The 17,255-nt window shown below is 39.3% G+C and overlaps 1 protein-coding gene across 1 annotated transcript in view; it reads right to left on the bottom strand.

The window, feature by feature from the left end:
• Positions 1–1,876: 1,876 nt before the first annotated feature.
• LOC125093589 (cytosolic beta-glucosidase-like) overlaps positions 1,877–17,255 on the bottom strand; it is a 120,897-nt gene continuing 105,518 nt past the window's right edge. Inside the window, 3 exon segments of the mRNA XM_047719013.1 lie at positions 1,877–2,472; positions 2,475–2,515; positions 2,517–2,658. Coding sequence (XP_047574969.1) covers positions 2,447–2,472; positions 2,475–2,515; positions 2,517–2,658 — 209 coding nt within the window. The 3' untranslated portion in view covers positions 1,877–2,446.

Here is a 17,255-nt window from a genome sequence, read left to right as displayed (position 1 = left end):
TGATAGCCAAGTTTCTCCTTAGATAAAACAGACATAAAACATGTACTTTACAAGCCTCAGATGACCTTCAAGACATCTGAGTACAGTTATCTATGGATTTTTAAGTATAATTAACGACTTCTGTTTTTCCATTTAAAGAATCGGAGTTCTGTTTCCTTGACAGGCAAAAGCCAATCAATCTTGTTTTCAAATGCTAATACAAGCAATTACAAATAACATTAATTAAAATACTACAGGAGCTGTTAGAGCTTGGGTGGTAGAGCTTTTTTTCTTCACTGAAACTCATGAGGATTCTAATTTGCAGGTCGAATTGAAGAAGAACCCTTGGTTTGATCCATTTCTGGGAGGAAGAGCTGGCCCTTGAAACCCAGCTGAGAGCTGCAGAAATCCCCTGGTCTGTGAGGAATCCCGGGCCTGCAGAAGCCACAATGCTTATTGCACACCTGGTAGACCAAATATGACAGATCATTTTATTTACAGCGCGAATATTAATTTTCTGGTTTTGGTAACGAAAATACAGTGTTCATTTGTATTGTTGTAAAACTTGTAAATATGCCCAGTAGGATAAATAATATCCAAACAACATCCTAATTAAAAGGAAAACTCAGTTGTCTTGCAAGATAGTGTACATAAGGAGGGTACATAAATTGTAAGTAAGATACATGGTAAAAATGAAAAAGACAGACTGGATAGGAGAGGAATGAAATAAGATTTGGAAATGTGCTTTTTAAATGAACACAAATTGTGAGATAATGTCTCACTGAACAATAAAAATAACAAAACAGTGGCAAAGATGTAATAGAATTTCCTGTGTACACCATTTTAATCTTAATATAATTTTCCCTAGTGCCTCCACGATTACTGAACTACCAAGACCATTTCTTTCTCACTCTGTCCAAAGGTACCAAGACAGTGTTCTTTGCTGCAAATAATTCCCTGATTATAAACACGAAAATGATCTAGAATTTGACCACAGTGCTTTTTTAAAAATGACATAGTATCTGCTCAGGGCCAAAGGCCTTAGGGAATGGCAAAGTATGGGTAATTTCCTCAGGGAAACAGAATGAGAACACGGAAAAATACTTCCCCACTTCCTCCTGAATAAGGCAACTGTTTGTTGTTGCAACAAACTGTTTGTTGTTGCAGCAAAGGCAACCTTTGCTGTTGTTGTTCTTTTGCTCCTGTATTCAAAAGAAGGAGAAAAGATTTCTACACAGATCTGGACCTACAGAATGTTAGAGCACAGAGCTGATGCCAAAGAAATTCTAGGTTTGGGAAACAAGTACCAACAATATGACCTGAGGAAAATTCACATCAGTGCATCCTCAGTTTCTCAGTCTGCAAAATGGAGGTGATAATATTTATCTCTTAGCTTCACACATGATACACAAATGAATGTTGAGTAAATGCTACTCCAATATGGAGGTAAGGGTCCAAATATGATTGTGAAAGGTTTTCTGGTGTAGACACATTACGTCCAGAGGAAACCCTACATCTATTACTGACCCCAACTGAGGAAGCTCAATAAAATATTCAACTCCAATCCAACCCCATTTACATCTCAGATATGTGCAGACATCTCACACTCATGTAGGTCTTTCAAGTTATGTATATATTTCCCGGGTGTCATCAATGTTGTTATAGATCTTAAACTTTAAAAAAATACCCAAAAGTAGAGACCATGCCCTACTTACTATTTTGCCTTTCATTTGGTGTCACTCTGGAGTAGGAATTCTGTTTTTGCTAAACATCCACTCAAATACTTTTTCTTTCATTCAGAGTCTAATTTGTTTTATTAATATATTATTTTTCAAAAATAATTTATCAGGCAAGAGAAAGATATACTTGCTCATGCATAGAGAAAATATGTGCCAAATACATCAACAAATCCATTTTATTAAATGTGCCATCAATTAATCCCTTTGTTGAATAGAATGCATAACTATATAATGTGACTAACTTTTAATTTTGATTTTTTATACTAGATTAAACAGTAGAAGAATTTTGGGCCACATGAAAATGTATCTACAAAACAAACAAAGCTGACTTAACCAGAAAAGCTAGGCTCATAAACAAGTATTCTTATAATATGTGATCTTGCTATAAGAGCTGCAAATCATGAGCACACTATATTTATGAATTTTGCATTATTTTTTTCTAGAAAAATTCTAAGGATTTAAATTGAAGTTTTCAAGTCTATCTGATTTCTTAATATAAAAATCAATTTCAGTGGTTTTTTATTTATTTTTTTTAAAGCCTCATTGATCCAAATGCAAATAGAGTAAAGGCTATCATTAAATACATCCCCAGGCATTCCGTATTCAGACTTCATAATCACGGATCAGCTGGTAGGAGATGATTACAAAGGCAATTTGAGATTGTCTAAAAGATCACTAAAGTGGACTTCTTTTCCAAAACCAGAGTCCTCTTCTCCAGGAGATGTGGGTCAGCCATCTTTTATGGATGTTCCTCCAGTCCATTGTTTTGGATGATCTTGGCATACTCCTTGGCAGATGTAAGGCGCTTGAGGTCTAGCAGGATCCTCAAAATCAACATGGAAGAGACCAAACTGGCTGCTATACCCTTGGATCCACTCAAAATTATCCAGAAGAGACCATACACAATATATTTTGCAATTGACTTTATCAAGGTGGATAGCTAATTAAAAAGAGAGAGAGAGAGAGAGAGAAAAGGAAAGAAAAAAAAGAGAAAAATTATATCTCTGGGAAGTTTTTTCGTGAACATACAAAATCACTGACAACTAGTGTGGGTATCTTTCTCTTGCAGAGGATCACAGGAAAAAAAAAACTCTCAATGCTCTTTTCCAATTTTCTCTTTTAACCAAGTAGGGTTTCCATTCAAGAAGTTAAATTACATATCATTCTAATTATTTGATTATTCATTCATTTTGATGAATGTTTTATTCATCCATTCATTTACTCAATAAATGTCTTTTTCAATATCTACTACTTTTCATACACAAAGAAACACATACACACACAGAGTTTTTCCCTATTACCTAGAATTATATTCATTAAAGACACTGCTTGGCTCTCACTCTCCACAGATGACGTGATATGCTGTGTGGAAAACGCAAAAGGCTCCACCCAAAAATTGTCGGATCTCATACAGGAATTCAGCAATGTGACAGGATATAAAATCAAAGCACAGAAATCAGTTGCATTACATACACTAACAATGAAACAGAAGAAAGAAAAACTAAGGTATCTATCCCATTTACAATTGCAGCAAAAACCATGAGATACCTAGGAAATAAACCTCACCAAAGAGGAAAAGGATTTGTACTCTGAAAATTATAGAACACTCGTGAAAAAAATTGAGGAAGACACAAAGAGATAGAAAAACACTCCACAGGGGCGCCTGGGTGGCTCAGTGGGTTAAGCCACTGCCTTCGGCTCGGGTCGTGATCTCAGGGTCCTGAGATCGAGTCCCACATCAGGCTCTCTGCGCAGCGGGGAGCCTGCTTCCCTCTCTCTCTCTCTCTCTGCCTGCCTCTCCGTCTACTTGTGATCTCTCTCTGTCAGATAAATAAAATCTTAAAAAAAAAAAAAAAAAGAAAAGAAAAACACTCCACATTCATGGATTGGGAAAACAAATATTGTGAAAATGTTATGTTACCTAGAGCAATCTATATATTCAAAGCAATCCCTCTCAAAATACCATCAACTTTTTTCACAGATCTAGAACAATTAATCCTAAAATTTATATGAAAAGATCCCAAATAGCCAGAGGAATGTTGAAAAAGAAAACCAAAGTTGGTGGCATCACAGTTCTGGCTTCAAGCTATATTACAAAGCTGTAATCATCAAGACAGTATGGTACCAGCACAAAAACAGACACATAGATCAATGGAACAGCCTAGAGAACCTAGAAATGGACACTCAACTCTATAGTCAACTAATCTTTGACAACACAGGAAAGAATATCCAATGGGAAAAAAACAGCCTCTTTAACAAATGGTGTTGGAAAAATTGGACAGCCACATGCAGAAGAATAAAACTGGACCATTTTTTGAACCATACAAAAAAAGACGCTCAAAATAGATGAAAGACCTAAATGTGAGACAGGAATCCATCAAAATCCTAGGGGAGAACATAGACAGCAGCCTCTGTGACCTCAGCTGTAGCACCTTCTTGCTAAACAGGTCTCCAAAGGCAAGGGAGACAAAAGCAATAATGAAGTTTTGGGACTTCATCTAGATAAAAAGCTTTTGCACATCAAAGGAAATAGGCCACAAAACCAAAAGACAACCTACAGAAATGGAGAAGTTATTTGTAAATGTCTTATCAGGCTAGTATCCAAGATCTACAAAGAACTTATCAAACTCCACACCCATAAAACAAATAATCCAGTCAAGAAATGGGCAGAAAACATGAACAGATATTTCTCCAAAGAAGTCATACAAATGGCCAACAGAAGCATATAAAAATGCTCAACATCACTAGGCATCAGGGAAATACAAATCAAAACTACAAAACTATCACACTACACCAGTCAAAATGGCTAAAATTAACAAGACAGGAAACAACAAATGCTGACCAGGATGCAGAGAAAGGGGAACCCTCTTACACTGCTGGTGGTAATGTAAGCTTGTTCAGCCACTCTGGAAAACAGTATGGAGGTTCCTCGAAAAGTGAAAAACAGACTTTCCCCATGACCTGGCAATTGCACTACTGGGTATTTACCCCGAAGATACAGATGTAGTGAAAAGAAGGGGCACATGTACCCCAATATTCATAGCTGCAACGTCCACAATAGCCTAACTATGGAAAGAGCCCAGATGTCCACCAACAGATGAATGGATTTAAAAAAATGGTGTATACACATACACACACACACACACACAATGGAATATTACACAGCCACCAAAAAAATGCAATCTTAACCATTTAATGACATGGATGGAACTAGAGGGTATTACGCTAAGTGAAATAAATCAATGAGGAAAAGACAATTACATGATATCACTCATATGTGGAATTTAAGAAACAAAACAGAAGATCATAGGGGAAGGGAGGGAAAAATAAAATAAGACAAAAACATAGAAGGAGACAAACCATGAGACTCTTAACTATAGAAAACAAACTGAGGGTTGCTAGAGGGGGAGTGGGTAGGGGCTGGGGTAACTGAGTGATGGGCATCAAGGACAGCACATGATGTAATGAGCACTGGGTATTATATGCTACTGATGAATCACTGAACTGTACCTCTGAAATTAGTAATACACTGTAAGTTAAGTAACTGAATTTAAATAAAATAAAAAATTTAAGTAAATAAATAATAAAATATTCTTTAAAAAAAAAAAAAGGAGAGAAGACACTGCTCAACTTCCGAGTGCAACCTCCAGAGAATCCAGAAAGTCCACTAATAAGTTAAAAGAGGTGATAACAATAGGGCTGAGATAGCCCCAGGTATTACCTTGTGTCCCTATGACAAACTGAGACATGTATTATAATTCTGGAAATAGGACCCTAAAGTTAAAAGGATCGACATACAGCTCTGGTTGTACATATATCTTAGACTGAGTAGGCGCAAAAATGTTATGGCATCCCCTCTGCCCAACATCTAAACTCAGAGTGGTGTTTAAACCCTCTAAGAACCCTCTAAGAGCCAAAGCAATGGGTCATCTCTCCCTCACATACACATATGCTCATACACAATATTCTATATAATTTCATTTGTGGATATCCTAAATCCCATCCAGGGACTCCTATAGTAATATGTCAAAATGTGGAGATTTTCTAAGTAGTTTTACACTGATTTCTATCATGGTAGGAAATTTAACTCATTTTTTAGTATTTCAAGCATTTTACTATTACTTTTGCATTAATATTTATTAATTAGTATTTTAATTTAATATTTCAAGTTGGAGGGGAAGAAAGAAAAATCTCTGGGGTTGCATGAATTGTTGCATTGAACATTTCTTTTAAAACCAGAATAAGTAAACTCTATATATGGGATGCAATAAAATCTATTTCCCAATACAGAAATTAAATAAAAAGACAAATTTCCTTTATAAGATAGACATATTCCTAAATAAGTTGGGTGAAAATGAGCCTTCATATGATATACTAAATTTTAAAAGTATTAGGGGTCACTCTCAACCACAATGACTCCTCTAGCATTAGCAAAGCAAGATTCACTCTACCTTTTTCTTTATACATCTGTACTTTTGGGATTTCTTAGAGGAACTATATCTATAAACCATGACACATGTGTACATTCTGAATCATTTTGGAATTTTTTTTATTTATTTATTTATTTATTTATTTATTTATTTATTTATTTATTTTACAACTGATACTCCATAGACAAAAGTTTCCTGAGCAGTTAATTGATGCCTAATTCCTCTACCTTTGCGCATGGAGGCATGCAAAGTGCCTCAAGGCAGGAATTCAGCCAAACCAGATTGGCTCTTTTTAAGTAAAGTATGATTGGAAAATGAAACACATAACATTCAAGCACATCAAGCTTTGTAGGAATTAAAACATGTATAGATATTCCTTCTTCTACTTGTCCACATTGCCATTTGTGTCTCCTCCCCTCTCTGTCAACCACAATGGCAAAATACCAATTCTTAAAAATAATTTTATAACTAATTTAAGTTTGACATGGCATGTATCTAAGAATTAAAATAACCAAAACCAAGTACCAGGTCAGAAAACCACTATCGGGGCGCCTGGGTGGCTCAGTGGGTTAAGCCGCTGCCTTCGGCTCAGGTCATGATCCCAGGTCCTCGGTTCGAGCCCCACATCGGGCTTTCTGCTTGGCGGGGAGCCTGCTTCCTCCTCTCTCTCTGCCTGCCTCTCTGCTTACTTGTGATTTCTCTCTGTCAAATAAATTTTAAAAAAAAAAGAAAAAAAAAAAGAAAACCACTATCTTCTTTGACTGCCTTAGAATTCAGTGTGGAGACATGGGAGAATCTTGCATAGTTCTTTTCCCATTTGCAGAACTACTGCCCAACACAAAAGCCTGCCAGGGAGAAAGCCAGACAGCTTCTGCAAACACACACAGTACCACGGAACACGCACAAAGGATTGATCCATATGCTCAACCAGGGGATAAAAATGATGTGGAGCCTGCTTGCAAGGGAACAAAAGGGAGATGCTGACAAGTTCATTGTTAACTGCCAGGAGTTCAGAGGCAAGTACTAAACTGCCCCAGTGACACTGTGGGTGTCTCTGCGTTTTCATTGCAGGAACATTCAAATAGAGAATTACGTGGTTAGGGCTGAGGAGCTGGTCTGCTGGAATCCTTCTTGTTGTGCTACCACAGGGAAAAATGACAAAACCGTGCTAGAGCCTATATGCCTCTCCTCATCCGATCTCCTCAAGACCAGAAAGAGACCATCATCACATTTCTTGTCAATGTGATTTACGAGGTCCCCCATCTGAGAAGGGAAAAATCACTTCTGCATGTTCACTTTCTTTCTTGAACCAGAGTTGCAGGCAAAGTATACACAGACTGGCAGGGACTATGGGTGGGTACAAAACACACTGGGATAAAAATTACAAACATACAGAGCCAGAGTTTGGTTTGGGACACAAAGTCCAGTGGAAAAAGCCTCACAGTCGGCATGTTGCAGAAAAGATGCAAGGCAAAAATGTCTAAGACTTGCTAATATATTAAAGTCTGTTCTAATTAGAAGAACCCTGTGCCAGAGTTGTTCTACACACACGCGCATGCGCGCGCACACACACACACACACACACACTGCCCAGTTTTAGCCAAACTGAGAAGGTTGAGGAAATAGCCTTTCATCAGACCACCCTCATTTCTGGCAAAACTACAAGGTCATGGGGGTCCCCAAACCATCTTCAGTTTCAATAATTATCTAGAACTCGCAGACCTCTCTGAAACCCACTATACTCACAGTTGTGGCTTATTATGGCGAGGGTTACAAGTTAACATCAGCCAAAGGAAGAGATGCTAGGTCAGAGATGGTGGGGGGTGGGGAGGGGCACTCCAAACATGAAGCTTCCATCATCCCCTCGCCGAGGAGTCCTGGGATGGACATGTGACAATATGCACAGAGCACTGCCAAGCAGAGAAGTTTACCTGAGCTTTAGTGTCCAGAGTTTTTATGGTGACTTCCTTACACTGGCATGATGGATTAATTGGTTGTCCATGTGGATGAACTCAGACTCCAGGTCAAGTGATACCATGTTACCTCAAACCCCACCTTCAATCATATTGTTGGTCTTTCTAATGTTAATAGCCCCCACCCTTAACAAGAACATTCCTTCAGGTATGACATAGATTTTCTCCCCAAAAGCTGAGGACAAAGACCAAGTTGTTATTTGGGCAAAACCCAATTCTTTACTACACACACATACACAGAGATACAGACACATACACAGAGATATACACCTATTTTAGAAGCTCATTATTTCATGATGCTGAGCAGAATCTTCTCATATTATTGCTTTATAAAGTGCCATGTTTTGCCTGTGTTTGTCACATTACAAAAGGCTAAAAATTGGGCACTTGGCTTCAGTGGGATTTATTTCCCAAAAGTTTATAAACAGAGATAGCCTTTGTTTTCAGGATTACCTAGGACTATATAAGACATCCATGACTATGGCAAAATAGTTCAACTATCAAACAAATGACTCATCTACAGACCTAAGCTGCTGTGGTGAGAACCAGTGGAAAGGTTCCAAACGGTGTTCTAGGCAGCAGTCCCACAGTAGAAAAATGACAGAGAGAAAACCCCAGGAAGGAGTGAGAAGAAAAAATAGAAGCACCTAGATTCCTGTGTTCTGGTAATGGCAGATGACATTATTTGAGCAAGCCCTCGTAATGAAAACAAGTAAGCATGATGCATAGAATTTTAAAAGCAGACCTTCAAAACAATGAAAAGCTGACAATTTCATAGGGAATTACCAGGCCAAAGCAGAATGAAGAAATGAAGATTGCTAGGCATGGCAGCTACTTTCACTTCATGGAGTGCTCCCACCTTAGGAAATCCAAATCTTTTCCTATTTCCCGGGGTGTGAGGCTAAGTGTCAAAGCCCAGAGATACATGGCAGGAAATCTGAGACCCCACACAGACAAAACTAAGATCTCCAAAGACTAATCCCTCAGGGGAAGGGTGAGCCAGAAGAAAAGAAGTCACTGAAAGTCTCAAGCCATCTGGTGGTTCAGAAAATGTAAAGTCCAGAAGTTGGATAGAGGTGGTCTGGGATCACCCAGGTGCCTGGAAGACACACATTTAAATACTTTCTGAAAGGAAATACCCATATTCTAAACCTTCAACCATTAGCACAAATATTTTTAAGTATAATCATCAGCTCATTATCCAATATAACCAGAAAGACATGGGAAAACAGTGATAACTGGAAAACCAACAAAATCAACAGACAACAGAAACAGGGATACCTGGGTGGCTCAGTCAGTTAAGAGTCTGACTTCAGCTCAGGTCATGATCTCACTGTCCAAGGAATGAGCCTGATCGGGCTCCACACTCAGTGGGGAGTCTACTTCTCCTTCGTCTTCTCCCTTTGCCTCCCCCACTACCCTACTCTTTCTCTCTCTCTCTCTCTCTCTCTCCTTCTCTCTCTCTCTTTCTCTCAAAAAAATAAATAAATAAATAAATAAAATCTTTAAAAAACAAAACAAAACAAAAATAACCAGAAAGGCATGGGAAAACAATGACAATTAGGAAATCAGCAAAATCAACAGACAACAGAAACAGACCCACAAAGAAATCAGTTATTAGAACTGTCAGACTATAAAATATCCATGTTACTATGTTTATATTGTAGAGATGAAATATCTTCAAGGTTTAGGAACCCATAAAAAATGATGTAGCAAATTTGAGTAAGGAAACTAACACTTGGGTTTGAATCTGAGATGCAGAGGGGGCCTCCAGTTTCTCATGAGTACAATGTAGACACTAATATCTACTCCTAGGGCTGCTATAAAGATTAAATAGCATGGACCCCAGCACAATACCTCGCCCATGTCCTTTTCTTCTCTGGCCAGCCCTTAGGAGAATACAGAACCCAAAGTAAAAATATATTTTGATGTGCCCTCTCTCCACCAATCCAGATACTTTAATGAAGTCAAAACTGGGTTTAAATGAGCATCTGGGATAATGTAAAAGGGGAAAAGGAGGCAGAAGGACAAACTTAAGTCTAAGAAAGTGTAAGGACAAAGGGAGAGGCATAGATCGACTGTATAAATCTGAGAACAGGGCTCCTTACATTAGTTAAGAAACTCCTTTCTTTCTCCAGGGTGACATCCCAAAGTCACTGCCTGGCTTCCTGCTTTCCTGCATCCCAGGAAGCAGTTCAGAGACCCCTACAACCCTGAATTTCAGGTTTCCAAGCTCTTTAACTTTTAAGATGTTAGTTGAACAGGTACATCCTGGGATTTACTTTGTGGGCAGCAAATCTGACCCCAGATATGGAAAACAGTAATAGCATGGTCTGAGTCAAAATCCTTAAGTAGTATGTGGCTAAGTCAAAATTATAACAAGTCCAAAAGGCAGGATGCAAAACAAGCTCAGATTTGAAGTCACTGACATAGAATGGGAACAGATCAAAGACAAAGACAGAAGCTGCAGAGCAGTCTTGAGGAGTGTCTGCAAAGGGTCATGGAGTATTTTCTATTTGCATTAACTTATTGCTGAATATGTAGCACATAGAAGAACTGGGCTGATGAAAAAAACATGGAACCAAAGCAATCATCAGTATAATTACTAATCCAGCAGGGCATTGTTTCTCAGTGTTGACTCTGACCACCTGAACCACTTGGAATTACCTAGGGCGTAGCTAAAAAAAAAAAGTTTGTTAACCCCACAACAGACCTACTAAAATCAGATCTCTTGGGTAGTATTATGAGCTAATTATAGCTCATATAGCCTCAATAAATACAGCTAATTATAGCCCCAACATCCATATTGTTGAAGCCCCAGCCCCTAGTACCTCAGCATATGACCTTATGTGGACATAAAGATTTTAAGAAGGTGATTAAGTTAAATTGGAGAGGGAAACAAACCATGAGAGACAGTGGTCTCTGAGAAACAAAGAGTTTTGGAGGGGAGAGGGTGGGAGATGGGGTGAGCCTGGTGGTGGGTATTAAGAAGGGCACGCACTGCATGGTACACTGGGTGTGGTGCATAAACAATGAATATTGGAACACTGAAAAAATATAAGTAAATAAATAGGTGATTATGTTAAAATGAAGTTGTTAGGATGGGCCCTAATCCAATGGGACTGTTGTCCTTCTAAGAAGAGAGAAGTCACCAGAGGTATGTATGAACAGAGAAAGACCAATGAGGACACAGTGAGAAACTGGTTATCTGAAAGCCAAAAGGAGAAAGCTCAGGAGAAATCAAACTTGCTGACACCTCAATCTTACACTTCCAGCTTCTAGCGACCTGCAAGAAAATAAATCACTGTTGTTTAAGCCACTTGGTTGGTGGCATTTTCTTATGGCAGCTCTTAGCAAACTAGGTTGAGATCTGAGAATTTCTGTTTTTAATAAACAACCTGAGTGATTGTTACACTTTCTCAAACAGTCCAGTTTGAGACTACTAAGCCTAGAATAAGCTCTAATAGTCCACTACAGTTTTTTGAACAGAGGCATCCCTCTCGAGGTTATAAATGTAGATGACTCCCTTAGCCCCTCAACACTCATAGCCGGAGATGCCCTATGCCAAAAGATACCACAAAGTGCAGGCCAGGCCACCCCACCTTTCAGAAATAGGAGACCACAGAGAGATCAAGGTGGGAATTCTGCAAGTTCAAGAGCACCAAATGCCTGGCATCACCACTTAATCAAAGCCTCACTTTACTCCAGTGGATCATGAGACACCTTCCCAATTCACCATGTATAACTGGTTGAATGGTGTCTCCCCGTGAAGATCTATCCATACAAAACCTGTGAATGTGGCCTTATTTGGAAAAAGGGACTTTGTAAATGCAGTTAAAAATGATCTCGAGATGAAAGGGGCGCCTGGCTGCCTCAGTCAGAAAAGCATGCAACTCTTGATCTCCAGGTCATGAGTTGGAGCCCCACATTGAATGTGGAGATTAATTAAATAAATAAAACTTTAAAAAAAAGAAAAGGATCTCATGATGAGATCATCCTAGATAATGTTGAGTCCAAAATGCAATGACCAATGTCCTTAGAAGAGAAGAGGAGGGGAGAAGACACACAGGGAAGAAGGTAATGTGAAGAAACAGACAGAGATTAGAGTGATTAAGTCTGGAAACCAAGGAATGCCAAGACAGCCACCAGAAGTTGGTGGACAAGCATGGCACAGATTCTCTCTCAGAGCCTCCAGAAAGAACCAATCCTACTGGCACCTTAATTTTAGATTTCTGTTCTCCAGGACTGTGAGAGAATAAATGTTGTTTTAAGGCACCACGTTTATAGTAATTTGTTACAGCAGCACCAGATCATGTACCATACTCTTTGTAGAGTAGTTGCCAACGGGGCTCCAAGTCCCAAACCACCCACCTGATCTTGCTGAGAGCTTGTGAGAACCTTTTCTCAAGGCCAAAGAGAGAGAAATCCTTCCCAGGACACAGTTTGAAGCAGATTTTCTGGCAATTGCCCCCCACCAACCTTGCAAATGGGTTTCTCTGAGCTTGGTTGAATTGCACAGAGCCCTATAACTGGAGGACAGCTTTAGCACGATAAGAGTGCCTGCAAGGGAACTGGCTCACTGTCTTTCCCTTTCTTCAGAAAAAAAATAAATAAAATAAGGTAAAACAACATCAGGAAGTTCTAAACATAGAAAATGCACACTAAGCCCCCCACCCTAACTCCAGGTGAGTATCACTGGCTAGACAGCATCTGTGAAAAGGCCCAAATAATCCCAACACAGGAGGTCCCACCTGCACATAGGAACTCCTAGTAACAAAACCTATGACTCTCTGAAAAAAGAACCTGAAAACCAAAGGCTAAGTTTTAAATATTTTATAGGAAAATGCCAATTAACCAGAAATACACTGTAAGGATTTCTTAATTATCTGTATTGTTCCTGTTACTTATATTAGATTTGGGAGAAAAAAGCCCACAAACAGCAAGCAGATGAAAGGTATTAAAAAATATATTTTTATTTAGCTATAAAGCTGATCTGAGGATAGGTATACACTCAGCGTCACCTTCTATAATGTCTCCATCAGTATTACTTTCACAGTTACCTCTGTGAAATAGATAAGTTCTTATGAAACCCAAAGTTCTGAGCAAGTGAAACTCTCTTCTAGGGATGCCTGGTGGCTCAATCAGTTAGGCATCTGCCTTCAGCTCAGGTCATGATCCCAGGGTCCTGGGACTGGAATTGAGCCCTGTGTCTGGCTCCCTGCTCAGTAGGAGCCTGCTTCTCCCTCTGCCCCTCCTCCATTCAGTCTCTCTCAAATAAAATCTTTAAAAAAGAAAAAAAAAAGAAAGAAAGAAACTCTCTTCTACCAGAAAAACTTCCTTCCTTCCCCCTTTCCCTCTTCCCTCCTCCTCTTCTTACTTTCCTTCCAGGACTTTCCCCTTCTGTAAAATGGGGCCAACAGAATCTTTTTATGAGGATTACGGTATTAAATAAATTAATACATATAAACCTGTGAATAATACTAAGTTTATAGTAAACACTCAACACATTCTACTTGTTGGTATGGTATTGTTTCTTCTCTCTGGAAGGGCGATGACTGAAACCTGTTTTATCTCTGCCTCCCATCTGGCTTCAAACAGCTCTCAGAGGGTGTAGAGTCAGCAAAAAATGTTCAGTGCTGAGAACCAGAGAAATCAGGGCATCAAGGGAAAGAGCAGCATCTGGGCCAGGGTTTGTGCTCTGTGGGAAAGGGTCAGTTGTGGGTCACAAAAAATAAATCACTAAAGACAAGGACCTTGGGGGAGGGGGGCAGACTGCCTGGAACACCGGATGCTGCAAAAGCCTCCTGGCCTCAGTGTGCTGGGAGGTGGGGACCACATCACTCAGTGTTTCCAGGATCCTACAACAGCCACCCCACAGTTATTAAATAAATATATATTGTGCTAGCAATTGGGAATATAATGGAGAGCAAAATAAACAACCCCTCTTTTTATAGAGCTTAACAGCGCATGTGGAAGACATATCTTAATCCAATTACCACCCTGTGAGCCTTTAATTACAATCTGTGAAGAGTATTAAGGAAGGAAAGACATGGGAACTGTGAGAAAGAACAACGTATCAGCTCACATTTATTGAGCATTTAGGTACTGATCCCAGCATTTTGTGTACGCTTAACTCATTTCCTCTTTACCATAAACCTATGAGATAGATACTATTATTGTCCCCATTTTACAGATAAGGGAATTGATACACGGAGAGGTGAGGTAAGATTTACAAGATTCATACAGCAAGTAAGGGAGAGAGTTGGGGTTGGAATCCAAGAGAGATAACCACAGAGGCTGCACGCTGAGCCACAATACTCCATTGAGTCCTGACCCCTGTGGTGGGAAGATCTAGCTCAGTCAGCAAGGGTGGGAGAAGAAGGGGAATGGAGCCATCTCCTGGAGCAAACTAGAGCTGAGAGCTCAGCATTCATTGGGGTTATCTACTGCCATCAGCCAGGGTTCTCTCATAACTCTAAGTGACAGAAACTGACCTTGCCTGATGAAGCATAGAAGGGTCAAGTTGGAAAAGCAGACTCAAACAAAGCTTTCAGGACCAGCCAAAAACACAACATAGAACTGGTGGAAGGAAGAAACTTCTTTAACTGCTACTGACGCAATGGGCACTAAGTCCTGCAGTGCATTGCTGCCAAGACCTAACTTCCTGCAAGCAGACCAGCCACTTCTGTACCAGAAGCTGCACCTTATAAACCAGTCATTCTCAAAAGGGGGATACCGATGCTGCTTTGCTCACCAGCACAATAGGTTCTGCCTGCCTCAAGCTGTTCACTTTCATATTATCTTCTCACGTGGATAAGTCTGATGGGCAGAGACTAGATCACATGTGTGTGCCCTGCCCTGACAAAACCTGGAGAATATCATTCTTTACCTGGGCCAGACAAAACTCTCAGATGTAGCCAGGGTGTTCAACAGGTGCTAGGCAGCCAGAAAACATGACAGGTGTCCACTTCACGAGATGAACAAGGACAAGAGAAACCCAAGAAAAATGAACCACGTATGTGTAAGATCAGACATGGGAAAGTTCATAGCATATTTAAAGAACTCCCGGAAGGTGGTTCAATGGATCATAGAGACTTATCAAGAATTCATAGAAATAGAGAGTAGAATGGTGGTTACTAACCAAGGGCTGGGGAGAGATTACTCAAAGGGTACAAACTTTCAGTTATAAGATGAATAATTTGGGAGATCTAATGTACTATGTGGTATTTATAGTTAGACAATTATACTGTATTATGGACTTGAAAGTTGCTAAGAGAGTAGATTTTAAATCGTCTCACCACAAAAAAATAAACAGCTATGTGAGGTGACGGAGGGTGTTAGCTAATGTTACAAGGGGAATCATTTCACAATATATAAATGTATCAAATCAACACACTGTTTACCTTAAACTTACACCATATTATATTTTAATTATATCTCAAAAAAGCTGAAGGGGAAAAAAAATAATGGAGAGAGAGGAGCGAGAGCCATAAGGCAGGGGAAATGTAGTTCCTTATAAAGATTTCAAGGATTTTGATCCTTATCCCAACCACATTAAAAGTCATTGAGGGAGTTTAAGCAAGGAAGTAACTTTAGCTAATTTGCATTTTTAGAAGACTGTGACCTCTGTGGAGAATAAATTTGAGTGTAGCAAGAATGGAATCCAAGAGAGTATTTAGGAGTAATTGCGGTAAAGCATGAGGGAGATGATGGGAGCTTGGTCTGAGGTGGTGTGAGTGAAGACAAGAGAGAATTATATGGATTAAATAGATATTCAGATAAAATCAACTGGATTGAACAATTCACTGGAGCTCAGTGGGGAAGGAGATAAGGTAGCAAAGATAACACGATTTAATGGATATCATTATCACTCTCTGAGTTCAGGTATACTGGGCATAGACAAGTTTTGGAGGAAAGGCAGAGAAGATAATGAATCAAGCTTTGGTTATGATAACTTTAGGTTTCTTTTTTTTTTTTTTTTTTTTAATCTCCAAATGAAAAATTGAAAAAGTCAGAGTAGAGTCTGAAATGGAAATGTGAATTTTGGAGTCATCAAGTAAAAGAGGTAATTGAAATCATGGTTGTCAAACACAATTTAGAAACTAAGAAAACAAGATATTGGCACAAGCCTTATGGTAGTCAAATATTTAAAAATAAGCTGGAAAGGGAAATTGAACAGGAGGACCAGAAATATTCTATATCCTTGACCTGATACAACCATAGATGACACTTTCTGTGGACATAATTTGACCAAAATCAGACAGCTGAAGAGGGAGAATTTGGAAACGAACACTAAGGCAGTCTGACTCCAAAGTCCACAATCCTTCTATCAGAATGGAATGGAAAGATTATAAACCAAGACTGTGGGTGACATGCAAGGGTCACAGCCACAATGGGAACATAACCAGACCATGGAGAGCATAAACTGGATAAGCACCTATAACATCAATACCCTAACAGCAAAAATCTAGTGATTACAGTGTAGGGAAATTTCTCAAGTCCTCTCCACCCCTTTCAAAATCCCCTTCTATTACTACAGGAAAGATTCAGGATCAAAACCAAAAACCTTGTCCCCAGTGAGAAACACTAGTACTCAATTTAGAGGACAGTAATTGGCCCAGGTTTTGCTGGGGGATCAGGTTATGAAGCTATGACCTACACAGGTAGGGGTCTCTCTTTCATGCACTCCTGAAGTTAGAGTGATTAAGATAGCATGGATTCTTTCCCTTTGGAACACACTTTGCCAAAGCACGTACTTTGTTCTCAATCTCTCTTTTTCCTATTTGACAACAGGCCCAGAGCTTCTTGACTTACTTAGACCCAGGACAGAAGCAGGTGGCATTGGTGGGGAAGGATGCACCCTCTCCTGTTACCTGCTGCTCTGGTCCTATTTCCTAGGGTATGATATAGTGGTGCTGGTTTTTATACTATTAGGAGGATAAATTCAGAGATCCTAAGATTATTTTAAGAAAAATTGTGGGTTTTTAGCCTGTTTTAACTCTGGGCTTTAGACTAACCTATACTACCTAGGGAAAAAATAAAATAAAATAAAAAACTACGCCACATGATTCAGCCTCACTCACTAAACTTCTGAAGAGAATGGAGGGCCATGACCCAATTTAGGTCACGGGTCC

Source organism: Lutra lutra, chromosome 2, assembly GCF_902655055.1.
Source record: "Lutra lutra chromosome 2, mLutLut1.2, whole genome shotgun sequence".
NCBI lineage: Eukaryota > Metazoa > Chordata > Mammalia > Carnivora > Mustelidae > Lutra > Lutra lutra.
This window is presented reverse-complemented; position numbering and strand designations above follow the sequence as displayed.